Genomic DNA, 27,739 nt, shown 5'->3' on the forward strand with positions numbered 1-27,739 from the left:
TCCCTCCTATCCCTTTCCTTTTGCCCCTTCCCTCTCCCTTCCTTCACCCCTCCCTTCCCCACACCCCTCCCCTTCCAGTCCCCTCCTCCTTCTCCTTCCCTTCCCCTCCACCCTCCTCCATGGTCAGTTATGCATATCCTAGGACTACGATCTGGGAGACCAAGGTTCAAATCCCCATATAACCATGAAGCTCACTGGGTGACCTTGGTCCAGTCACTGCCTCTCAGCCTCAGAGGAAGGCAATGGTAAACCACCACTGAATACCGCTTACCATGAAAACTCTGTTCATAGGGTCACCATAAGTTGGAATTGACCTGAAGGCAGTCCATTTCATTTTCAAGGATGACAGCATGGAAGTAAATCCCATTGAACTCAATAAGTATGCAAATGATCAAACCTGCCCTGCCCTCCTCATCCCTCCCATCACCTCCCTTTTGCCCCTTCCATCCCCCTTCCAATCCCCTCCCCTCCCCTTCCAATCCCCTCCTTTTCCATCCCATTCCTTCTGCTCCCCTCTCCCCCTACTTCCTTCCTTCTACTCTCCCCTCCCCCATGGTCAGTTTTACCTATCCTAGCCATGATTGCACAGGAGTAAATCCCATTGAACTCAATAAGCATGCAAATAATCAGACCTGCCTTTCCCCTCCTTCCCCTCTCCTCTCCCTTCCTCCTCACTTATTCCTTTCCTCCCCTCCTCCTTCCTCCTCCCCTGCCCACTCCAGGCTTCCCTCCCCAAGGTCAGTTTTACCTATCTTAATCATGATTGCACGGTAGTAAATCACACTGAACTCAATAAACATGCAAATGATCAAACCTACCCTACTCCTCCCCCTCCTGTGCTGATCTTGTTTTAGTAGGGAGAAAGCAACCATATTAAAACAGTTGATATCGTTCAGATAGTCACTTTAAATATGTTTGATTTACTTTGCAATTTTAGTGAAGTTTTCTATAATAAATAATTCTCTTTTGCTTCTGTTGCTGTGAATATGTGAACTAGAGCAACACTTTGCAACACTAAAAGAAAGTTCCAAAAACAATTGTGGAATAATGGCACTGACTGTTCTGCAGAATAGTTTCCAAGTGTCTCAGTTTGCACAAGATAAAAGAGTAGGAAGTGAAATATATTTTAGCAAAATTCTAGGTGTGCTCTATGTTTTTAATTGACCATGTCCACCTTTCTTTAAGTGGAGTAGTTTAAGCATAGCAGGCTGAAAACATGCATCTTGGTTGTGGGTCATTCTTCTTCTTCTTTTTTTCTTTTGGGGGGGCTGTCTTAAGGTTGGGTGCCTGCCTGAGTGGTGGAAGCCTACATCGGGGCATGTGTAAATCACAGGGGAGTGATGGGGGAAGGGTGGGAGGCCAATGTATACCGAGGCTGGGCGGCAGATGCTGGTGGAAAGCTAGGGGCAGGTCATGTCAGGTAAGAGGAACTAGGGAGAGATGCATAATATCTGTCCCCTGTTCCGGGCCTGTCCAGAGCCAGCAGACAGCTGGGGGATGCTTGACTCCATACTCTGGCCTTCGACTGCTGCTGTGCAATGCCAGGTCTGTTGCCCAAAAAACATCCCTCATCCATGATATGATATTGGATGAGGGCACGGACCTGGCATGTATTATGGAAACCTGGCTGGATGAGGCTGCTGCTCCTATCCTTGCGGTCATGTGTTCAGCTGGGTTCTCGTATACACAGCAGCCGAGGGTCGGTAGTCGGGGAGGGGGAGTGGCAGTTATTTACCGAAGGTCCCTGGTTCTCACCAGACCTCCTCTCTGTGAGACCAAGGTGGCAGACTGCATGTACTGGAAGTTGGGCCCAAAGGGCAGTCTAGGGATTCTGCTCGTGTACCGTCCACCCCGCTGCACGACGGACTCCCTGGCCGAGGTGCTGGAGGTGGTCTCGGCTGTGCGTGTACAGTCCCCAAACCTGCTGGTATTGGGGGACTTCAATGTACATTCAGAGGCCATCCTTACTGGGGCGCCTCGGGACTTCATGGAAACCTTGGCTTCCTGGGAGCTGCACCTTATTACAATGGGGCCCACCCATGTAGCCGGTCATGCACTTGACCTTGTGTTTGTCTCCGGAGAGGAGGGGAGTGATCTGAAAATTGGGGGTACATCCATCACCCCCTTGTCATGGTCAGACCACTACTTGGTGAGGATGGACTTTTCGGTGCCACAAACCCTCCGTGGGGGTGGAGGACCTATTAAGATGGTCTGCCCCAGGCGTCTGATGGATCCTGATGGATTCCTGAATGCTCTTGGGGACTCTCTGGAGCATGCACACAGCCACTCGGCTGAGACCCTGGTGGAGGGGTGGAATGCCGCAATCGCCGGGGCATTAGACTGGGTGGCTCCAAAACGCCCTCTCCCCCTGAATAGAGCTCAGACGGCACCGTGGTTCACCCCACGGTTGCGAATTCTGAGGCGGGAGGTGAGACGGCTAGAGCGCCGGTGGCGGAAATCTTGCTCTGACGACGATCGGACACATGTTAGAGCGGCTGCGGCAGCCTATCATGTGGCAATAAGGGCAGCAAAAAAAGATTTTTATGCTGCCTCTATTGCATCTGCAGAGTGCTGTCCCAGAAGACTGTTCCAAGTGGTCTGGAGCCTGGTCGGTCCAGTTGCTCCGGAACCAATGGAACATGCTAAGGCCTCCTGTGGCAAGTTTGCTAAACACTTTGCGGAGAAAATCGATCGTATTAAGAGTGCTATTCCATGCGCTGTGGACACAGTGAGCGAGCCAGAGGTGACCAGTGGTGCTCTGGTGGTGTGGGATCGGTTCCAGCTTCTTCCATCTGATGAAGTGGACAAGGTGCTTTCAACCTTAAAGCCAACCACTTGCTTACTCGATCCTTGCCCATCGTGGCTCATTATGAGCTGCAAAGATAGACTGGGTGAGGGGATCAAGATGGTGGTAAATACATCTCTCAAAGAGGGAGTAATGCCATCAGCGCTCAAGGAGGCAGTAATAAAACCAATCTTAAAGAAGCCCTCCTTGGATCCCCAAGATCTGAACAACGTTCGCCCAGTCTCAAATTTGCCATTCTTAGGCAAGGCGGTTGAGTGGGTGGTGGCAAAGCAGTTGCAAGCGCACTTGGAGGAAGCGGATTATCTAGATCCATTTCAATCGGGCTTCAGGCCTGGACATGGGACTGAAACAGCCTTGGTCGCCTTGGTAGATGATATGAGGAGGGCGTGGGATAGGGGCGAATGCACCTTCCTTGATCTCTCAGCAGCTTTCGATACTGTTGACCACGTTATCCTCTTGGACCGCCTGAAGAGGTTAGGCATGGGGGGCACTGTATTGCAGTGGTTCCATTCCTTCCTCTCTGGTAGGTACCAAAGAGTGGCATTGGAGGATGAGGTCTCGGATCCTTGGCCTCTCACTTGTGGGGTGCCACAGGGTTCCATCCTCTCCCCGATGCTGTTCAACATCTATATAAAACCGCTGGGGGCAATCATCAGGAGATTTGGGCTGCAATGTCATCAGTATGCGGATGACACGCAGCTCTATCTCTCATTTAAATCTGCACCGAGGTTGGCTGTAGAAACCCTGTCCAAGTGCCTGGAGTCGGTGAGTGGCTGGATGGGAAGGAATAAGCTGAAGCTGAACCCTGACAAAACCGAGGTACTGTTTGTGGGAGACAAGGGAAGGCTGGGGGATGTGGACCTGGTGCTCAATGGGGTACGATTGCCCCTGAAAGACCAGGTCTGCAGCCTGGGGGTCATTCTTGACTCCTAGCTGCCCATGGAGGCTCAAGTCTCGGCTGTGAGCCGGGTGGTGCTGTATCAACTCCATCTGATATGGAGGCTGCGCCCCTACCTTCCCAACCATCTGCTCCCACCGGTGGTACATGCCCTGGTCACCTCTCACCTAGACTACTGTAATGCGCTCTACGTGGGGTTACCCTTGAAAACGGTCCGGAAACTGCAACTGGTACAGAATGCGGCGGCTCGTCTGATTAAAGGCAGCCGCCGGCAAGATCACATCACTCCAGTGCTGAAGGAGTTGCACTGGCTACCGGTTGTTTACCGGGCCCAATTCAAGGTGTTGGTTTTGACCTTTAAAACCCTACATGGTTTTAGCCCAGTCTATCTGAAGGAGCGCCTCCAGCATCGTCAGGGATGCCGCTCAACAAGATCAGCCTCAGAAGACCTTCTCTCGATCCCACCAGTTAAAACAGCTAGACTGGTGAGGACTAGAGAGAGGGCTTTTTCAATAGTGGCCCCCACCCTGTGGAACTCTCTCCCAAATGATCTTCGCCATGCCCCTTCTATGATGAGCTTCCGCCAGGCCTTGAAGACCTGGCTCTTCAGGCAGGCTTTTGGGGTGGGTTAGGTTTTTACTGTTATGGTTTTAAATTTTAACATTTTAATGTATTGGGTTTTTTTTATCTTGTACGTCGCCCAGAGTGGCTGGACAACCAGCCAGATGGGCGACTAATAAATTTAATAAATAATAAATAATAAATAAATAATAAATCTTGGGCAGGCCAAGTTTGTTTTTCCAACAGCAAGAGTCATTGCTTAAGTAGCAACAAATTGTAATCCATCTGATTTTACATCAAACTGCAGTTTCAGCTGCAACTGTTAATGCACCCCAAATAGAAATACAACATAACCTCCAGTTTGAAATAAAAAAGGCTATCTTCACTATCATATGACATCGACCAATAAAAAGGCTTTGAAATTAATAAATATAAATTTGACACAGATTTCTACAATGAATAATGAGAGAAATATAATTTTCTAGGTGAGATTCTCTATAGAAACAGTAGCAACACAGAAAAGAAGGAAAGTAAGAACACCAACAAACATACAAAAATGTAATTCTCCATTCCGCCACCACTCACAATATGATCAGAGGCACATGTTACCAAATTCTTCCAAGCTACACAGCAAGTGGATTGGACTGTGAAAGACCAACCCAAATTGTGTTTGCATTTTGACAAATTTGTAGGGCAGTCCAATATCTCAGAGAAGAGGTCAGGTCTCCTGCTACCCTGGTACATTCAGTATAGCTGTCCAATTTCCCTGCTTTTTAAAGTCTGATAGAAATATCTGTTGACTATAGGTACATTCTTAAACCACAAGGGTTTTTGTCTATTAGTGAATTATAACTTCTATTTGTCAAATATTCTGATAAAGGCTCCTTTCGAAATAACCAAATAATCCAGACTGCCCAGGTTTGGAAAAAAGAACTTATTGATTTGTAACAGCGTCTTTTCTGACTTCTTCCTGTCCAAGCATTTTTCCTTAACACTTCACATCATCCATCCCTGTTATTATATGAGAATCTTATATGCAGGAAGTTCATAAGAATTTAATTTTGATCCAACTAGGAGGGGAATATGCATACCTTTGGCTGGATGATGAACTAAGTGCACAAACAGATACTAAACTCGGCATTCCTTCCTTTGCCATTCCTCTTCCCAGCTGCTAGGGCTATATATGTGTAGTCGTATTAGAAAATCTATAATGGGTGTTTGTGAAGGAGAGGGGGAAAGATGGATTAAATTCTGCCTGCTTCCCAAACAGCTAATCAATGGGTAAAACAGCTAATCAATGTGATGACACCATTTCCAACACAGCTACACAATCATAGCCCTGACTGCTGCACACACATTTAGCGGAATCGAAGCCATTGTGTTTAAGTGTTTTAGGGGGGAAAATCAACATGTAAAAGACAGAAGACATCGTTGTTGTTATCATCAGCATCCCACCATTTCCTCAGGCAGCAATACTGTTTTTAGAGCCAGGTTCACAATTTCTCATATATTGGCATTTGGCAGTACTTCCAGCAGTTTCCTCTTTCTCCTGCTAAGGCTTGCAAGAGGAATGAAGAGGTCCAAATTTCTGAAAGAAATCCTCCTCAGCACGCACCAGAGCTTCTTCATCGATGTAGACAGCTGCTCTCCTGGAGGCCACAAAATACTGCACTTTTCTCAAGTTCCATCCCAGCACATATTTTAACCAGCCGCAGATTGTAGCTGTGGACCTGCCAACACCTGCATTGCAATGAACATAGACTGTGTGCCCGTTCTCCAGAAGGCCATGTAGAAGATAGACAGCCTGAGGCAACATCTGTACTCTGCCTATGATTAAAAACAGGACAAAAAACTGTCAAATGCATCCCCCCCACCCTCACATGAAGTTAGAAACACTGATAGCAGTTTATCTTTAAAATGCTTTATGCATTAGTCCTAAATATGGCTATATTTAGTTTGCAGGAATTTTCACTGGTGGACCAGAAATGCTCTTTTACTTTTGTGACAATTAATCAATACTGCTTTACAGTAACCCATCAAAAACAACAAAGAATTATGAGATCTTCAGTTTGTGGTTTCTCAGCCTACACCCCTATCAAGGGCTCTGACCACAGTCCACATAATGTGCTTAGCCCTGCTGACCTCAATGGGCCTTAAGGGAGCATTTCTGTTTGCTGAATTAATTGAAACCTCTTAGACAATTGTCAGGCTATTCTTTAAAATCATGCCATGTCTCATTAAACCCATGACCCATTCTTAAATATTTGTTGTTATGTTTCCATAATAGAACATCAGGCGACACCAATACGACATCACATTTTGCTATGTTCCACTGCAAAACTATTTGTATGCCTCATTTGTGCTGAATGAGTGGTGGTAACTGGACCACTGAGATAATCCATTATAAATGGATCCTCTATTAATACAATGCATAATGAATGATGATAATGAATAATCAAAATAATAATAACAATGATAATGAAAAGATTGAAGGGTTAAGAACAACCTTATTAATAGATTTTTGCCATTATTTCTCAAGTCTGTTGGCCATGAAAGAGATCTTGGAGTATTAGAATGGATAGCTCAGTGAAAATGCTGACTCAATGTGCAGCTGCTGTGAAACGGGAATTCTGTTGAGGATCATTAGGAAAATAATGAAAAAATTGACAACAGCCTGGTTCACATGTCATGGTAAGCCAAACTATGGTTTATCAGGACTACATGAGCATGTGGGCTCCTGGAGTGGAGCTCACAGCCGCTTTGCATCTCCCTGGTCCTTTTTACTCTGTGCTGAGCTAAGCTGAGGTTTGGTTTAGCATGCGGGACCACCACCTCCACCACCCTTCCCTGAGGGACTTCTGCCTGGCAGGACCAGGCCCCAGGTACCCAGCCAGCCAGGACTGATTCTTACCACCTGTCCCTCTCTGGAGGGATACATAAGCCGGCTGGCTGAGGTGGCCTGGGAGACCCAGTGCCTGCAGGAGGAAGAGACCATCGCCCCAAGGGAAGGAGAGGTTGCTGCTCTTGCTGCTTTCTTTCTGGGTGCTTATATGAATGCATGTTGTGAGAGTGTGTATTTTATGTATTTGAGTTTTTTGTATTTTTCTTTTTGTATTTATAGTTTATAATGTGCCTGGGGAAGAGATCTTTCCATCTAGTGGGGAGACATGAGGGGGCCCCAATTGCCGTAGTGACGGGCAGAGGGAGGTATGGTGTTATGAGTAGGACGTGCCAGGTAAGGGGAACGCGGCCCAGACATGTTGTGGCTGTGCCTTGTTCCGGTCCTTCTCATACCCGCAGGGTTGTTGGTTGTCCTCTCAGCCAACTCTCAGATCTCCAGCTGCTGCTTTTTAATGCCAGATCGGTTCATAATAAAAAACCCCTCGTCCATGATTTGATTATGGACGAGGCAGCCGATCTGGCATGCATAACCGAGACCTGGGTGGGCGAACAGGGAGGAGTTAGTCTCTCCCAGATCTGCCCACCGGGGTATTTGGTTCAGCATCATGGTAGATCTGAGGGTCGGGGAGGTGGGGTTGCTGTGGTCTATAAGAGTTCCATCTCATTCACCAAGCACCATGTCCATACAACTACTGGTCTGGAATGTTTGCACCTTGTGTTGGGCCAGAGGGACAGACTAGGAATCCTTTTGGTGTACCGCCCACCTTGCTGCCCAGTGGCTTCCTTAACTGAGTTGACGGAAGTGGTCTCGGAGGTATTGTTGAGATCCCCTAGACTATTAGTACTGGGGGATGTCAACATTCATGCCGAGGCTACTTTGTCTGGGGCGGCTCAGGACTTCATGGACTCCATGACAACCATGGGGCTGTCCCAATATGTTAGTGGCCCAACACATATATCGGGGCATACACTCGACCTTATTTTTGTTACTGGACATGAGGATAGTGATCTGGATGTGGGGAGTTTTACATCTCTCCCTTTGTCATGGACAGATCACTGCTTGCTGAAGTTTAGACTTTCAGCGACCTTTTCCCTCCGCAAGGGTGGGGGAATGCGGAGATGGCCCGGGCTGTCGACACGATTGCTCCTGCGCGCCCTCTCCTTTGCAGAGCTCATTCAGCTCCTTGGTATACTCCAGAGTTGAGGGCGATGAAGCAAGATAGGAGGCGGCTTGAGCGGAGATGGAGATGAACTCCTGATGAATGCAACTATACGCTGGTTTGTGCTTTCACCAAGCGGTATATAGGAGCGGTGAGGGCGGCGAAAAATCAATATTTCACCACCACTATTAAGGCATCTCTCTCCCGCCCAGCGGAGCTTTTTAGAGTTGTCTGAGGGCTACTCCATCTAGGCCTTCAGGACACTGTAGATACTTCGGTGGCCCGCTGCAATGAGTTTGCTGAGCACTTCCAGCATAAGATCTTACGCATTCGTCGGGACCTAGACTCTCATTTTATAGCAGTTAACCCTAGTGAGGTGTCTGGTGCACAGTCTTATCATGTTTTGTTGGATGAGTTTCAGTCGGTTCAGTTCGAGGACGTGGACAAGGTGCTTGGACAGGTACGTGCAACCACTTCGGTACTAGATCCTTGCCCCTCTTGGCTAATAAAAACTGGAAAGGAGGGAACAGTTGGCTGGGCCAGGGAAGTGATAAATGCCTCCTTGCGAGAGGGAGTGCTCCCTGGCTGTCTGAAGGAGGCAGCAGTGAGACCACTCCTGAAAAAGCCTTCCCTGGACCCAGAGGATTTCAGCAGCTACAGACCAGTGGCAAATGTTCCATATCTCGGCAAGATCTTGGAACGAGTGGTTGCTGACCAGCTCCAGGCGCTATTGGATGAAACCGATTATCTAGATCCATTTCAATCGGGTTTCAGGCCCGGTTTTGGCACTGAGATGGCCTTGGTCGCCCTGTTTGATGATCTATGTCGGGAGAGAGACAGAGGGAGTGTAACTCTGTTGATTCTCCTTGATCTCTCAGCGGCTTTTGATACCATCGACCATGGTATCCTTCTGGAGAGGCTTGCGGAGTTGGGAGTTGGAGGCACTGCTTGGCAGTGGTTCCACTCCTACTTGGCAGGCCGTCTCCAGAAGATAGTGCTTAGGGAACATTGCTCGACACCGTGGGTACTCCAATGTGGGGTCCCGCAGGGTTCGGTTTTGTCTCCCATGCTTTTTAACATCTATATGAAGCCGTTGGGTGCGGTCATCAGGAGTTTTGGAGTGCGTTGTCACCAGTACGCTGATGACACGCAGCTCTACTTCTCCTTTTCATCTTCCTCAGGTGAGGCGGTCAATGTGCTGAACCGTTGCCTGGACGCGACAATGGACTGGATGAGAACTAACAAACTGAGACTCAATCCTGATAAGACTGAGATGCTGTTGGTGGATGGTTTTTCCAATCAGATGGTGGATACATATCCTGTCCTGGATGGGGTTACACTCCCCCTAAAGGAACAGGTTCGTAGTCTGGGAGTCGTTCTAGACTCTTCCCTGTCACTTGAGGCTCATGTAGCCTCGGTGGCATGGAATGCGTTCTACCAACTTCGATTGGTAGCCCAGCTACGTCCCTACCTGAGTAAGGAGGATCTTACATCAGTAGTACATGCTCTGGTAACCTCACGTTTGGATTACTGTAATGCGCTCTACGTAGGGCTACCTCTGAAGACGGTTCGGAAGCTACAGCTGGTACAAAATGCGGCGGCCAGACTGCTAACAAGAACGAAGCGGTCTGACCATATAACACCTGTTTTGGCCCGCTTGCACTGGCTTCCAATATGCTTCCGGGCCAAATTCAAAGTGTTGGTATTAACCTATAAAGCCTTATACGGCGTGGGACCTCAATATCTGTCGGAACGCCTCTCCCGCTATGAACCGGCTCGTACACTACGGTCTGCTACGAAGGCCCTCCTCCGGGTCCCGACTCATAGGGAGGCCCGGAGGGCAGTGACAAGATCAAGGGCCTTCTCAGTGGTGGCCCCTGAACTATGGAATAGTCTCCCCGAGGAGGTTCGCCTGGCGCCGACACTATCATCCTTTCGGCGCCAGGTTAAAACCTTTCTCTACTCCGAGGCATTTTAATTTTTTGTTAATGATTGTAATGTTTGTAATTTGATTTTAGCCTTTGCTGTTTTTAGATTGTGAAATTTGATTTTAGACTGATGTTTTTGTATTATATTGTATTTTATTGTATCTATGTTCACCGCCCAGAGAGCTATTGCTAGTCGGGCGGTATATAAGTTTAAAAAAATAAAATAAATAAATAAATAAATGCTTGTGACAATGCGGCCAGCAACATATCCTCTCGACCCTTGCCCTTCTTGGCTTATTAAAGCTTGCTGAGGTGGCTTGACTGAGTGGATTCAGAGTGTGGTCAATGGGTCGTTCAGGCAGGGAGTGGTTCCAGCAGTTCCAGAAAGAGGCAGTGATCCGACAGCTCCTGAAAAAGCCTACTCTGGACTCATTGGTTTGTGACAACTACTGCCCAGCTGCAAATACCCCCTTTTTAGGGAAGGTGAGTGAAAGGGTTGTGCCACAGCAATTGCAAGTGCTCCTGGATGAAACAGATTATCTTGACCCATTCCAGTCTGGGTTCAGGCCTGGTTACGGGACTGAATCAGACTTGGCCGCCCTGATGGATGACCTTTATCAGGAGAAGGACAGGGGGAGTGCAACCTTGTTATTCTTACTTGATCTCTCGGCAGCTTTTGATACCAATAACCATGGTGTCCTTCTGGGCCGACTTGGTAAGATGGGTACTGGAGGCATTGTTTTACAGTGGTTCTGATCCTATCTCCAGGGTTGTTTTCAGAGAATAGCATTGGGTGATTGTCTTCTGGCCTCCTGGCAGTTGTGCTGTGTGGTGCCGCAGGGTACCATCTTGTCCCCAAAGCTGTTTAACATCTATATGAAGCCGTTGGCAGCAGTCATCAAGAGATTTGGAGTGAGGTATCAGCAGTACACTGACAATACCCAGCTCTATTTTTCTGTAACATCTGAATCAGGAGAGGTCGTGCAAGCCCTAGACTGGTGCCTGGACTCATGTGGTGGGCTGGATGAAGGCCAATAAACTGAGTCTGAATCCTAGCAAGACGGAGGTGCTGTGGGTTGTTGGTTCACGAGTTCAGATAATTGGTCAGTTGTCTGCTTTGGATGGGGTTGTACTCCCTCTGAAAGAGCAGATTCATAGTCTGGAGTGCTCCTGGACCCATGATTGTCGCTAGAGGCCCAGGTGACCTCAATGGCTAGGAGTGTCTTTCACCAGCGTCAGCTGGTAAGATAGCTGCAGCCATTTCTGGACTGGGATAGCCTGACCACTGATGTCCATTGCACTGGTAACCTCCAGGCTGGATTACTGTAATGTGCTCTTATCAGGTCTGTTCCACACAACACAGGACCTTTAGTGTGGTGGCACCTACCTTTTGGAATTCCCTCCCCTTAAATATTAGACTGGCACGATCTCTATTATCTGTTCGGTGCCTACTGAAGACCTTCCACTTTCAACAAGTCTTTTAAGTAGAGACCTTATCCCAGTCTACATCTGTGCTTGAACTGCTTTTCAATATGTTTTTAAAGCTTTTTTTTAAAAAAAAATGTTTTAAAAGATGTTTTAACATGCTTTTAAAGATGTTTTAATATATTTTAAAGTTTGTTTTATGATGTTTTAGAGTGTTTTTAGTGTTTTTGTTTGCTGCCCTTGGCTCCTACTGGGAGGAAGGGCAGGATATATATTTAATAAATAAATAAACAGATATAAATAAATAAATAAAATGTCATCTTAACCCAGGCTTGTTGTTAAGCTCTCTCCTCCCTAGCATCTGTAGCCAACCTTATTTTGATGCATAGTCTACCTTACTACAAATAGGAACTCTGCATACAAGAAAACACAGGGCACAAGGGCTCAAAATAAACAAAAAGTCAGACAAAAGATACAGGTGAAGAAGGGGAAAGACGTGTGTGTGTGAGAGAGAGAGGGGGGGTTGGCATGCAGACATACTGCTGTGGGGTGCGACAGGCTGCAGTGAACAGAAACACACATCCAGTAACTGTGCTTCCCTACTATGCCCCCATATTTGGCTCATTCACAGATTGGCTATTGCTGCTCCACAATCAAACACTTCAATGTTTTCCATACTGCCATCTGACAAACAATATAGTGCACTTCTAAAAATGCTGGAAGAGCAGAAAAATGCTGCCCTTTTGTCCTGTTCTCAAGGCTGGTCCTTTAGTAAAAGATTCAGTGTCGCTAATAAGGATGGAGAAATCTGATTCTCTCTGCCAGTGAGAGGATAGAAATGAAGAGTAAGGGCATAAAAATGTTACAGTGCTCCCTGCTTTAAATGGCTAGCATTAGTTTATAGCCCTTTGGCAACTGCCTGGAGGTTGATAATAATGATGTAGAAAACACCAAAATATTCCTTCAGAATTTTGAAAATAATGGGATTATGTTTCACATGAGATAATAATGAGCAACGTTTTGTTGCAGCTGCAACTAAAGAACATATTAAAACTGCACATACTACAAAATAAAAACTAAATAAATAGTGATCTCCAGACTTTATATACTGAAATCTCTTCATAAAGGCAAGCCACCCCTTTAGGTGTTTTGTACCTGAAATGCGGGGTGTGTGTGTAGAATCAACATCTCTTATCTACCCTTATTCTTGTTGCTTCTAGTACAGGAGTGGCTGTCCTATAGTTCTCCAGACAACTCCCATAAGCCCCAGTCAATATGGTCAATGGTCAGGGATCATGGGAATTATGATCCAGTAACATCTGGAGTGCCACAGGTTAGCCACCCCTAGTAGTTTCACTATATCATACCTAGGAACATGAATCCAAGCAGACAGTGTGGTAATATGACCCTTTATCCCACCTTGACACTGAATGTGTGGTTGAGGCCAAGATTTTGAAGGAAAAATGTGCCCTACTCTAGGTTATTTATTCTGGAAGTGCTCAGGAGACAAGCACATGCCAGGAATACTCAGTTATGAGTATGACAGATAAGCTTTGGTAGTTATAGCAATGATTCAGCAGGATGTGGAACCAATTGTGGCTCTCAGTGGGGAGGTACCTTCCCACCTGCATCAATAAATACCTTCAGCCAGTTTAATGGAGATTAGATGAGCACGGCAACAAACAAGCCTATCCAGATGCAAATCTACATCCATATTAGCTACATAAACAGAAGCCTACCTCTGCATATGGATCTCCCTTACTGGATTAGGGAATATATTTTTCAACATTTCAACATGTAAATTACTGTGAATGTAATACAAAATAGCTGTTGTTTACATTTGTAATTGGCAAGGTTTCACAATGTATATCTAGGAAAAAGGTGTTCTAGCTGAGTAAAGGTAAAGGTAAAGGTGTCCCCGCACTTAAAGTGTGAGTCGTTTCTGACTCTTAGGGTGACGTCTTGTGATGTTTACTAGGCAGACAATATATATGGGGTGGGATTGCCAGTTCCGTCCCTGGCCTTTCTTTACCCCCCAGCATATGCCGGGTACTCATTTTACCGACCACGGATGGATGGAAGGCTGAGTGGACCTCAACCCCTTTTACCGGAGATTCGACTTCCTCCTTCCGTTTTTTAACAGTTTTTTAACAGACTGCTTGCTCCCTCACAAACCTATGTGTATCTTAACACGTTGCTCGCAGGCTCTGCTCCTTTTGCCAGTTAAGATATGAAAGGGATTTCCAGGTTGGGACCTGTTCAACAGAGGCACTAAAGCGCAAGAGCTCCCTCCCTTCTGTGGACTTTTAACCTCCAGACAACAGCTGAGCATTGAGGGCACTTTGAATTTGAAGGGGTATCTTCCTTTGGCTGCCCTGCTGGGTTTCTTTTTTTCTTTTTCCTCTTGTTCTTTTGCTTACTGTTGGTTAATTTGATTTTACTGATTATTGCTTGTCTATTTTGTTGCAGTTGTTGTCTTCATTGTGTATTTTTCATCTTTCACTGCTAGGCACCTTGCAAGTCCTTTTTGTTAAAAAAGGCAGGAAACAAATATTGCAATAAGTACCAAATACATTAAAAAATTGTTCCAGTACTGTGACTTGAAACAACGCAAACATGAAGACCATTATGGAAACATATTGATTTTGCCTAGAAGCTACTCCTGTAACATTAAAAACAAAGGTGTAATTGTCTTCATCACAAAGCAATTTGAAATTCATGTGGAGTGGTCATATTAGTTTGTTGCATCAAAAAACCCACAATATTGTGGCATGAACTTTTGTGGGGAAGTGCATACTTCCCATGCATGAAGATCACGCTGAGTGACCTTTATTAATGAGATTCTTTGACTTTTTTGGCACACTTAGTTCCTGGGGTAAAGAGTAATATTTTATGGGGGTAGGGATGGGTGAATCTGTCAGTTTCTGTTTCTCTCTGTTTCTTGTTTTTCTAATTTTTAGTTCAGTTCTCCACATCAGTTTGCCAATTATTTTTTATCTTCATGAAAATTCCTCAGCATTTTAGCTTGAATTTCTTCTGAAAATACACATTTTGTATGCAATTCCCCTTAATATGTATATTTTTGCAAAACAATTTCACTAATATAATGCATTTTGTTATTTTCACTCATATAAGCATTTTAATGCATTTTACCCTAATATATGCATTTTAAAAGCTAACCATTCACAAAATACAACTACTGTCCTGAATGGGTTTTTCTTCTTCTTCAAGTGAATCTGCTGAAGGTAGAATGTAAACATTACCTTCAGTACTCATATCCGGTGTGGGCATCCAAACATAAGCAAGGCCTTCTTCTTTATACAGCTTCATGAGAACTTCTGGACTCATCGGTTCTGGGTAGCGGTTACATCCCCAGGAATTCTGAACAACATCCCATTCCGTCTGGAAGTTCATTACAGCTGTAATTCCCAACTCATGTTTTAGCTTCACAGTCACATGCTCCACTTGACGAGGGCAGCTTCCTAGCCATAGATTTGGCAAAATTCTGACAGAAATAAAAAAATACTGCATGTTAAAAGACAAAGACTTTGTATAAACCAGTACTATGATCTAAATACCTAGGACGGACAGCATGGGGTCATGGCTACAATAGTAGTGCACCCATGCTGTCCTTCCTATGTATTTATATTGCTATACAGCAGGGGTGGCTAACCTGTTTCAGCCCAAAGGCTACACTGATAGTCAGCCATGCCAGCAGTGGGTGTGGTCAAAGTATATATGGCCAATGAAGTTACTTGCACGACCACACTCACTATACATACAGGCAGGCAGGCACACACACACACATTCAGACAGCCCTCTTTGCTCTTCTGCGAACACCAAAAGAGCGTAGGGGATTTCCTCATCATCATAGCACTGTGCTGGGAGGAAAAGTTCTTTTCATCCTAGCCCAGTGCTGTGATAGGGAAGAAAACCACTCTGGCTGCTGCATTTTTCCTCCCATTTGCAGCACTGTGCTGGCAGGAGAGGTCACTCTCACCCTAGTCCACTGCTGCTCAAATGACAACTACTTTCTCTACTCTTCAGAAATTGATCTGATCTGTGGGCTGCAGGTTCACCACCCCTGACATGGGGGTCACTGAAAGGCATCCAGCTACAAATCAAAACAAAAGGGGTAAAGTGAATAATGTGCTTGTAACTTGCACAAACTAGATTCTCAAACCTTATTGTAGTGAGCCTCTTTGAGGCAAGAGAACAACTGTCCAGGTTCACCCAGAGGTAAATAAGTCAACTATATGTCAAGACCCATCCAGTCTGACAACTGGGCTCTTGCAGACAGGAAGGGCTCTAAAAGGCTTCCTGTTTGGGTTGAGTTTTTGTCTAAGTAAAAGGTCTTCCTGACTTTTGTGTGCTTTTGTTTGTTTTTTAGCTCTGACTCCTCTGGCTCAAATCCTGGCTCACCTTTGACAGCTGTCAATGGCTCAGCCCCAGACCCTAAGACAGAAAACTCCCTCTTGTCCTTCCTTACTCTGGTGTTAGCTAGCAGATTTAAGAAAATGGAGGGAACAGGACTACATGAAACTATAATTTTGCAGCTTCCTAGAGGAGCAAAAATGACACTCCAAACACAGAAATCACCAACCAATTTACATTTATATATGTAAATAGTTATTTTTCTACGCTTAGGAGCTTGCATTGTTTATTTGGCGTCACCAATATACTTTAGAGCTGTTTTACACATTACAAAGAATAAGGAGGTAGAATTCTGGATGGTACCACTTCAAACTACAGATGGGATGTCATATTTTTGAAATGCCCTGCATTTAGTAAATTAGCACATTATTGAGTCAACTATGCAAAAATGTTCTCCCAACATGCAAGGTTATGGCATGCAGGGATTTTTCTCCTATGTGAAAGAGCATTCAAACTTTTGACCCCACCCCCATCTGCAGCATGAAGTGGTACAGTCCAGAATTCTACCACTTCAGTCGAATGTCTCGTTCTATGTAATGAGTAGAAAAGGTTCTCATGAAGGTCAAAGAAAAATTCAGTCCTTCACTGGTACAGTTTACACATTCCTAGGGAATCTATTTCATACTTTGGCAATCTAGGTAGCAGAATGGGAACTACTGCACATGGGACACAAGTATATGCCACCACACATCAGAACTTTGATATGAAGCTCTGTGAATGGGAATCAAGTAATGGAGCAAGTATTTACTCACCTGGCAATTCCACTAGCATTTATCACTGGGATTATTTATTTAGATTTCTAAATTAATCTGCAATAGGATTAATCTGGATGTTATAAAGCAGGATACAGAGCCGTATTCAACTGCAGCATCTCATCAGCACAAAAAAATCCACTTGTGCAATGGGACGTCCCCTTTCCTCCTCCCGTGCCCTGCCCAAATCTGCTCCAGAGGGTTGGGGAAAACTCTAGAACAAATTTAAGGGGCATGCGGGGGGCGGGGAGAGGAGAGGGAGAGAAATCCTTGCACCAACGGAACAATAATCTTGCAAACATTTATTCAGAGGGAAGACAATGCCCTTAACATGAAGAGTTGACAGTTTAAGAAATTCTCAAAGAAAGTCTTTATGCAGTTACAGCAGAGAAGCCTTTTATATGGATAATTGATGTGAACACTACAATATGACATACTTGTTAAACAACCACACTGTCATGAGGATTGCCGGTGTAAGGTATAATAATAGCAAGTTCTACCATTCTGCTATACAAAATCTGCCTTAAAAAGTCATAAGTTCATCTGACTATGGTTTAATGAAGTAGTTTAATTCCTCAAAAAATGTCTTCAGTGTGAGGGCTCACAGTGGTAACTAATGTATTTAACACTGAATATTCAGACTGTATACTTTTAACCCTCTGTTGACAGAAAAATGGACTGTTCTCAGTTGAAATATTCAATTTCCAATCGAGTATTGGGCACAAATGAACCATAGGAAAGCCACATAAATAAAATACCTGGTGGAAGTTATGAAACATGACACCATTTGCAAGTTGTTGTTGTTGTTAAAAGAAGCCTTCACTGAGACCTTCCTTTCCCCAGCAAAGCAATAACACAAAAGTCATTGGGGGTCAACAATATATCACAAAATTATTTATTACATTTATATCCCGCCTTTCCTTGAGGGAGCCTAAGGTGGCATACATGCTTCTCCCCCCCCTTTTCTCTTCACATCAACCCTGTAAGGCAGATTAGGTAGAGAGATGGTGCCTGGCCCAAGGTCATCTAGTGAGCTCCGTGGCTGAATGAGGTTTGAGCCCTGGTCTTCCAGGTCCTAATCCAATATTCTAATCACTACACCATAGTGGCTCTCTACAAAGTACAAAAATCGACACAAATGGTATGTGGGGGGGGGTCTAATGGGCCCCCAGTTTTTTAACCATAAAAGTATTGTCAAAAGGCATTAAATCTGACCAGCTGTGAAAGTGAGGGTGCAGGCTTCTTTCAAACATTATGGGGTTCCACAGGGGTCAGTTCTGTCCCCCATGCTGTTCAACATCTACATGAAACCGTTGGGTTCAATCATCCAAAGCTTTGGAGTGCGTTGCCATCAGTATGCTGATGACACGCAGCTCTATTTCTCCTTTTCATCTTCTGTCAATGTGCTGAACCAGTGCCTGGCTGCGACAATGGACATGATGAGGGCTAATAAACTGAGGCTCAATCCAGACAAGACTGAGATGCTGCTAGTGGGTGGTTCTTCTGGCCAGATGGTGGATGTCCAACCTGTCCTGGATGGGGTTGCACTCCCCCTGAAGGAGCAGGTTCGTAGCTTGGGGGTTCTCCTAGAACCATCTCTGTCATTTGAGGCTCAGGTAGCCTAGGTGGCACAGAGTGCCTTCTACCAACTTCGGTTGCTGGCCCAGCTACACCCCTATCTGGACAGGGATAACCTGGCTTCAGTTGTCCATGCTCTGATAACCTCCAAGTTAGATTACTGCAATGCACTCTATGTGGGGCTGCATTTGAAGACAGTTCAAAAACTGCAGCTTGTGCAAAATGCAGCGGCCAGATTGGTAACAGGGACCAAACGGTTCGAACATATAAAACTGATTCTGGCCCACTTGCATTGGCTGCCTGTACGTTTCCGAGCTCGATTCAAGGTGCTGGTTTTAAAGCCTTACACGGCTTAGGACCACAATACATGATGGAACGCCTCTCCCAACACGAACCCACCCGTACACTATGCTCAACATCAAAGGCCCTCTTCCGGGTGCCTACTCCGAGGGAAGCTTGGAGTCTGGCAACAAGGGAGAGGGCCTTCTCAGTGGTGGCCCCCAAATTATGGAATGATCTCCTTGATGAGGTGCACCTGGAGCAAACACTATCTTTTCAGTGCCAGGTCAAGACTTTCCTCTTCTCCTAGGCATCTTAGCATGTGTTTTTAATTTGCTTTTTAAAAATGTGTTTTTAAATTTGTGTATTTGTTTTTAATGTTCAGAGAGCTTCAGCTATGGGGCAGTATACAAATGCAATAAATAAATAAATATTTGCAGATTTAATTGGTGTCTTAGTGTGGGTGCACAAGAAAGGTTCTAAGAGGAAAAACAATTCAAGTTTGAAAAGGGATTTTGTAAGCCTGTGGAGTATTACTGTCTATGACACTGTGGTAATGTTAAAGGAAGTGAGTGATTTGTCTATTATGAAAATAGACAAAATGTTTTTTCACCCTCTACACTACTTTCTCACATTAAATTGACAGAATAGCCCCTGGGCTAAATACCATCTTATCAGGAGGTCTATTCTGCACAACATAAGAAGTGGACCTTTAGTGTTCTGGCATGTAACCTTTGGAAATCCCTTCCTTTAAATATTAGACAAGCACCATATCTTTTCAGTGCCTACTAAAGACCATCTTCTTTCAACAAGACTTTTAAGTAGAGACCTTATCCCAGGGTGTGTCTGTGATGGAATTGCTTTTTAAGATGTTTTTAAAGTTGGTTTTTTTGTAAAAAAAAATGTTTTTAAAGACGTTTTATTTTAAATTTATTTTAAAGTATTTTGTTTTTAAGACGTTTTAAAGTGCTTTTGGTAGTCTTGTTTGCCACCCAGGGCTCCTTCTGGGAGGAAGGCTAGGATATAAATTTAACAAATAACAAAATAATAACAGTAGGGCCAGCCTTGAGCTAGATTGAATAAGCAATGCCCCCTTCCCTTCATCTGTACCCCACTTCTAGACAACAGATTGGCTGTTTGGAGAAACTGAGGATCTGCCCACCTCAGAAAGTAGACAATTTGGAGTGTGGTTAAAGCAGCTGTAGTTGGCCTGAGTTTACAGTAAGGATGACCAGCTTCCTAAGGCTTAGACACATAATATTTCTGGACGAGTTCCTGAGGGTCCAGTTCATCTCCAGCCAGATACAGCCTGACTTGGACTGGAGAGGATGACAACCTGAAGGCTAAGTTATCTTTGCTTCTCCCCTTTAGCCATTATGTGTTATCATGCTCCAAATGTATACAAGAGCTGTCAAGCACAAACAAGAAAGATGGAAAACTAAGAAGCACTTCTAGTTTCACTGAAATCTTGCCATTTTCTTTCCTCGTACCCCAAGCTTGGTAGCTCATATGTATTGCTGGAGTGGAGCTCAAGGCAGAAGAAGTGAAGGCATTTTCATCCTCATGGCATCAGTTCCTGTTCTCTGAGTCTCATGCAGAACCAAATAAATGATATGGAAACAAGTTACATGAGCCAGACATTTAAAATTAAGTTCTGATCCTAACCCTATCCATAGTCCATTTGGTCATCTAATCTGCAGTGTCACTATAGTTCCTGAGAACTTGGTCTTCTCTAATGCTTTCCTGAAAAGCTGTTTGAGTAGCAACTATCCAAATGGATTCTCTGAACAAAAGTAAGTTTTGTAGACTTGACCAAATGACAGGGCAATGTGAAACTTATCCTTTAGCCAGAATCAGAACATTAAAAAGTGGCATATCCTTTATAGAGATGTGGAAAAGCAAAGCACACTGTGAATGACTCACACTTGTAGTTTCCCTCCTTGCAGGAAAACACGACAAGTGGGACTTACGGATTTATCCTGTGATAAGATTCATCAGTCCCAAATAACTACTGGAGCTTATAGCTCTCACAGTGAGTAAGATCTGCAAGTCCCACTTTCCATATTGCAGGGGATGAGCAAGGGGGGGGGGAACACGGTGTTTTTTCACATTTCTATATAATATACCCAGTCCTAAGTTAGGGCCAAATGTGGACAGGACTAGACACCTACAAAAAGGTGTACACACCAGACCAAGTCAGGTAGACAGAGGGCAGTGGATGGTAAAAACTATTTGGACCTGACATCCAGCTGAAAATATTATTTATCCACTGTGACTAATGTCTCCTCTTGGATGAATTGAGAAGCCCACCAGAAAGCCTGTGATACTCCTAGGCAACAGGCCACTCTTAACAGGAGCCATTTGATCCTGGATGCCTGTGAAGACTATTTTATAAGGGATATGTAAGGTTTTGAAAGCAAATTTCTCCACACCAATCTAAACTAATTTTTATATTTCCTCTACCCATTACACCAGGGCTTTTTTGGGGGGGGGATTCGATTCAAAATCAGTAGAGAGGATGACATCCTTTCTTCTCAAGCATAAGGAATAGGGCAGGTTCTGGAAGTCTACAACAATTTGAAAACAGAACCAACATCAGCAGAGTAGACATGGGATTCTGGGAAGTCACTTTTACAGTTAGCATTTTGTTCATCACCAGACTTTAAATTATTTTAATGTTGCCAAAGCACAGAATGCTTGGATGACTCCCTTCCCAACTTTGCAGATTCTTAATTAAATTTGACAATTCACTCTGGATATAGCTGAAGTTACACATTCCTTTCATTTCATCAATACACACGTGAATCATCTCACCCACAGAGATATTGTGAGCCTGGAGCTGTAAAAGATCATTGCTGTTCTGACACTATTTTGCACTGCACATTGCTACTTGAAGCATTAAAAAATTATCAGCTTCATAAAACTCCTTCTAGTCTCATAAGCAACCCATCCCTAGCCAGAAACCTTATAAAAGGAGCCCTGTGTAAGCAGACTTTAAGTGGTGCTTTTAACTTGCTTATCTATAATGAGGCACTGTATGGCCATCACCTATGGTTAAAAGCTAAATACGTTCCCAAATTAAGCTACTTGGCAGAAGAAATTGGTAATAGAGTCACTCACCAGCCATTAAAGTTGTTTATACTGTTTTGTTTAGATGAAAGCCAATGCATTCTTTTTTAAAGCACAGCAGTGAATTTCTACTTTAGCATCTACTTAAACTGTGCTATTTTTCAGAGTTACAGTTTACTCTGCTTGGCCAATCATGTGCTGATTCAATCTCTTTGAAGGTCACTTCACACATTACATAGCAGAAGTTCTTCTAGTGGTTCTGCCACACATCTAAAGGGTGAATTTAATTAGTGATCATATTCAACATTAAGGCATGCCTGAACTCACTTATTTGAATGAACTGAGACATGTCTAATACTGCACAGGATTGATCTATGTAACATTTGAAGACCAAGTGCAAACTTATTAATGCACAAACAGGTATGCATTAGGGAGCAGTGGTTAACTTTAGATTCCTGATACATGTCCATGTGCTCTTCTATAGATGCTCATTTCCTCTTCAGACCTTATGGCGTTCACTGGGACAGTGATGCGCTGTAGGGGTACTGTGCCTCCCTGCAGTGTTGGGGCCTGAAGGGATAGAAAAAGGACCTGGCTGGGCTTTTTCCAGTGGGCCAACACATTTATCAAAAGACAAAACTGAAAGAGAAGTGAGGTGAGATCAGTTCCAAATTTCATTGGGGGGCAGAGACAAAAATTGGGGGGGGGCAGAAGGGTTGGGACAACGGTCACTACAAAAGAGATTTCTGAGGGGAAAATTGATCTTAGGTAATGACAAAAATAAACCTCAATTTATGTATTTTAATTAGGAAGTATGATTTGTGAAGTTTATAAAAAAGCAAATCAAAATATAGTATGTTCCACATACAAAATAGTTATGTAAACTAAATAAGAGTGACTAGGAAGTAAATGCATATTGTGCAAGTCATCCTACCATAATGATCTGAACGGTTAAAGTCTAATGCGCCATGATTTCTCTGCAAACTTGTGGAGGAACTGTTCACTTGAAATTCCTTCAAATATGTTACTTTCAAAAGCCATGATTACTAAGTTTGCTACCTGAAGACAGCAGAAGAAGCCAATGTGGCTTCACAAAAAAGCTTAGAGATGACGTGAAAACAAAAAAATAGAAGGAAGTTCAGGCCACAAAAGAAGAGTACAGACAAGAAGCATGGCATTGCAGGGATGGCATCAGGAAGGCTAAAGCTGAGAATGAGCTGAGGTTAGCAAGAGATGCCAAAAGCAACAAAAAAGCTTTCTTCAGGTACATGCATAGTAAAAGACAGAGTAAAGAAATGGTGGTACAGCTACTCAATGAGGATGGCAAAATGAAAACCGATGGCAAAGAAAAGGCAGAAGGGCTCAATTCCTACTTTGGCTCAGTCTTCTCCAAACACCCTCCTGGCAAATGTGAAGTCAAAGGGGTAGGATTGCAGCTTGAGATTGATAAACAAATGGTCAAGGAATACCTAACCACTTTGAACAAGTTCAAATCTGCAGGGCCTGATGAACTGCATCCTAGAGCAGTGGTTCCCAACCTTTATGAGGATGGAACCCCCTTTGTAACCTCAAAAGTTTTCACTACCCCCACATGCTAATTGTTGTAACTTTACTCTGTTAATTGAAAAAATACATAACAAAATGTTAAATAATATTTTTATTTGTCACAAAAACAAATATAATGATGATATTTATTGCCTGTCCTTCACCAGAAGTTCCCGGGGCAGGTTACAGCAATATAAACAATCTTTAACAAATGTTGAAGGAAATGAAAGGAAGGAGATAAAAGTAAACCACCCAGAGTGGAGAACAGAGCCTGGTTGATGCCAGGGTATTTGGACTCTGGTTTTAAGTATTTCATCTGTATACAACAATGTCTCATCTTCAGCATTCAGCTCAGGAAACTCCATATGACAGTAATATGTCTAACAGACAGAATGTCAACAGATGAAGCTTTTCCCATAATTGTATTAAATTTAATTTATATTTAATCTCTGCCTGCCACACAGCTGTTAAAGGCACAAGAGCCCTGCTCTCCTCTAATGTCAACCCTAAACTATACTAAGAACTCAAGTTAAGAGTAAAAAATTACAAAATTTGGGCAATTTAACATATTTTAAAATAAAAAATATTTAAAATGAAGATATACAACAGCATGGAAGCACACTCAAAACCTTGATAAACAGCAACAAAAATACTGAGCATGTACAATTTCACATTTTAAAACTTACTTTACCCATCATTTTTTTGCTCATTTACTGCCTCGGGCCAGCCACTAACTCTTGGCCTAACATACCTCATATGGCTGTTGTGAAAATATAGAATGCAGAATAAAAATGGCCACAAAAGGAAAATGGCTGCAGTCCTAACACAACTTACTTGGGAGTAAGCTCCACTGAATTCTATAGGACTTACTTCTGTGTAGACTTGGTTAGGTTTCTAGGCTAAATCCTTGTATTATTGTTGTTGCTATGTGCCTTCAAGTCGATTACAACTTATGGCGACCCTATGAATCAGCGACCTCCAATAGCATCTGTCATGAACCACCCAGTTCAGATCTGTTCAGGTCTGTGGCTTCCTTTATGTAATCAGTCCATCTTGTTTGCTCTTCTTCCTTTTCTACTCCCTTCTGTTTTTCCCAGCATTATTGTCTTTTCTAGTGAATCATGTCTTCTCAATATACAGCCACGAGAGTGGCTATACACAATAGCCAGCATGGATTTTTCACATTCTGCAATGTTAAATTGAAAATACCCCCTATGCCATTCTGATCCTTCCCATCAGCTCATTTCAAAACAAACCTTACAAAACGTAGTCCTGAACTCAGAAACGCTTGCTTAACAACCCTCTCAATTTTCATGGCGATACACAAAACAGTCAGAGAGAATCAAGAGTTCAAAGTCTAAAAAGAGAGGAAAAAACCCAGACCCCTTTAGACATTTTTTTGTCAGAGTTCTCATAATATGTTGAAATTCATTAAAAATCAGTCATGTTCACAGAGTACCTGTAATCCTGTTACTGACCTTGCACCACACTCTGACCTTCATCTTCTGCAGTTTAAATTTTTTTAAAAATGACTGGCTGATTTTTAATTAATTTAAGAAATGTTGCATTGAACTGAATGATAGTGTCGGGCATGCTCAGTAAGAACCAACTGTCAGTGTTCTAAAAACCAGACTCACCACTGCTTGGCTTGCCTAATCAGGGGGCCACACCCACATCAGACTTCGATTTCACTTGAGACAGTCATGGCTTCCCCCAAAGAATCCTGGGAAGTGTAGTTTGTGAAGGGTGCTGAGAGGAGACTCCTATTCCACTGACAGAGCTCCAGTGGCCAGAGTGGTTTAACAGTCAGTCACTCTGATTGAAGGTCTGTGAGGGGAACAGGGTGTCTCCTAGCAACTCTCAGCACCCTTCACTAACTACACTTCCCAGAATTCTTTGAGAGAAGCCATGACTGTCCAAAATGAGAATAACGGCCTGGTGTGGATGTGGCCAGGGACAGCTTTGGTTTAAATTTGTGTGGCAGGCTACATGTGCCTGCTGTAGAATAAAAAGGTGGGGGAAACCCTGAAAAGCAATGCTGTTCACAATGTCTTCCTTTTGGAAAGGGGCTTCCCCTCTGCCCAGTGCCCACCCACCCTATCTCATCCCCTCCCTGCCCGTTCCCCCGGTCAGTGTTGGACTACGACCTAGGAGACCAGGGTTCGAATTCCCACACAGCCATGAAGCTCACTGGGTGACCTTGGGCCAGTCACTGCCTTTCAGCCTCAAAGGAAGGCAATGGTAAAACCACATCTGAATACTGTTTACCATGAAAACCCTATTCATATGGTCGCCATAAGTCAGGATCGACTTGAAAGCAGTTCATTTCCATTTTCAAACATGATTGCACAGAAATAAACCCTATTCAACTCAAAAAGTATGCAAATGATCAAACCCACCCTCGCTTCTCCTCCCTCCTATCCTCTCCTTCTTGCCTCTTTCCTCCCCCTTCCTTTGCTCCTCCCTCCCCATCCCCTTCCAATCCCCTCCTTACCAAATTCTTCCAAGCTACGCAGAAAGTGGATTGGATTGTGAAAGACCAACCCAAATTGTGTTTGCATTTTGACAAATTTGTAGGGCAGTACAATATCTCAGAGAGGTCAGGTCTCCTGCTGGTGCATTTGCTATAGCTGTCCAATCTCCCTGCTTTTTAAAGTTTGATAGAAATATCTGTGCACTAGATACGTTCTTAAACCACAGGGTTTTTTTGCCTATTAGTGAATTATGTGTCCAAACTATGATAACCTCAGTTTCATTTTAGCATCTAGTGATAGTTCTGGTTAGTTTGTTCTAACACCCAATTATTTGTCTTTTTTGCAGTCCATGGTATTTGCAAAGCTCTCCTCCAACACATTTCAAATGAGTTGATTTTTCTCTTATCCACTTTTTTCACATCCATACACAGAGATCAGGAATACCATGGTCTGAATGATCATAGGATTTTCATGGTAAGAGATATTCAGAGGTGGTTTACCATTGCCTTCCTCTGAGTTTGATGCATCTTAGTCTGGTGTCTCAGCTTTGACCATTCCGCCTTGGGTGCCCCTGTTTGGAGTCTAGCCTCTTGGTCTAGACTCCTGACGGCATTGCTCTCAGCTTCTTCAACACTCTTGAACCCCCTCACCATGTTAAGGTGTGCATCCTAGAGGGGGCCTTGTATTATAGACATAAATTTTTACTTCCTTTAACCAGAATGATGCATCTTTGTACTATAAAGCCCCATGTCCCCCTCCAAAAAAAGTAGTACAGCTTCAAAATTCAATAGATATCTTAATCCTGCCTGATTACTGCAGTTTGATTTACCTGGGAATAAGCCACATTAAATATGAAGAAGCTTCTGAGTAGACACTGCACTGTAAGTTAACTATACACTGCATTTTTAATGAGCGCCCAGGTGTGTTTGTGGGAGGCTTTATAGTACAAAGATGCATCATTCTGGTTAAAGAAGTATTACTTTTTTGGCAGGCAGCCTGATCCAGGGTTCCATCTGTCTCTACAGCCACAGCCAATCAGCTAAATCTATCTTTCCTCACTGCTGCTGACAAAAAGGATGGGGTGGAGAGGCACTGGAGATTAAATAAACCCAGCCATCCCCTTCTCTTGATGCATTCACACCACACATGCCTTGCTTGCCTGCATGCTGTGCCGCTCAGCTATCTTTGTGGCAGGAACTGTGCTGGAGGGAAAGGGAGGCAGAAGTAGCTGCTCGCACACGCGGTGCAGGCTCACCAAGCCATTGATGCACAGCACAGCCATTAATTAATTTTCCTCTCTTGGCTCTTTGCAACCACCCTGGGATGACTTCCTAACCCCCAGGTGGGGAACCACTGTCCTAGAGTACTGAAGGAACTGGCTGAAGAACTCTCGGAACCGCTGTCTATTATATATGCAAAATCATGGAGGATGGGTGAAGTGCCAGATGACTGGTGGAGGACTAATGTTGTCTCTATCTTCAAAAAGGGCAAAAAAGGAGGAACCTGGGAACTACAGACCAGTCAGCCTGACATCAATCCCTGGGAAAATTCTGGAGCAGATTAGAAAGCGGTCAGTCTGTAAGCACCTTGAAAACAATGCAATGATTACTAAAAGCCAACATGGATTTATCAAGACAAATCCTGCCAGACTAAATTTATCTCATTTTTTCATCGGGTAACCTCCCTGGTAGACTGAAGGAATGTTGTGGACATGGGCTCCTGCTGGGAGGAAGGGTGGAATATAACTCAAATAATAAATAAATAAATAAAATAAAATAAACATACCTTGACTTCAGGAAAGCTTTTGACAAAGTGTCCCATGATACTCTGATTAGCATGCTAGTTAAAAGTGGGCTGGATGGAACAACTATCAGGTGGATCCATAGTTGGTTACAGAATCATACTCAAACAGTGCTTATCAATGGTTCC

The 27,739-nt window shown here is 43.9% G+C and overlaps 1 protein-coding gene across 2 annotated transcripts in view; it reads right to left on the bottom strand.

Moving 5' to 3' along the window:
- Positions 1-712: 712 nt before the first annotated feature.
- Positions 713-27,739, bottom strand: part of EPM2A (EPM2A glucan phosphatase, laforin) — a 63,098-nt gene continuing 36,071 nt past the window's right edge. Inside the window, exons 3-4 of one of the 2 annotated variants that reach the window (XM_061624050.1) lie at positions 14,943-15,184; positions 713-6,005 (exon numbers count right to left, since the gene is read on the bottom strand). In XM_061624050.1, coding sequence (XP_061480034.1) covers positions 5,818-6,005; positions 14,943-15,184 — 430 coding nt within the window. In that variant the 3' untranslated portion in view covers positions 713-5,817. Of the gene's footprint in view, positions 6,093-14,942; positions 15,185-27,739 lie in introns of both variants that reach the window. The other variant, XM_061624049.1, reaches the window with a different exon arrangement.

The sequence above is a fragment of the Rhineura floridana genome, chromosome 4 (assembly GCF_030035675.1).
Source record: "Rhineura floridana isolate rRhiFlo1 chromosome 4, rRhiFlo1.hap2, whole genome shotgun sequence".
Classification (NCBI taxonomy): domain Eukaryota; kingdom Metazoa; phylum Chordata; class Lepidosauria; order Squamata; family Rhineuridae; genus Rhineura; species Rhineura floridana.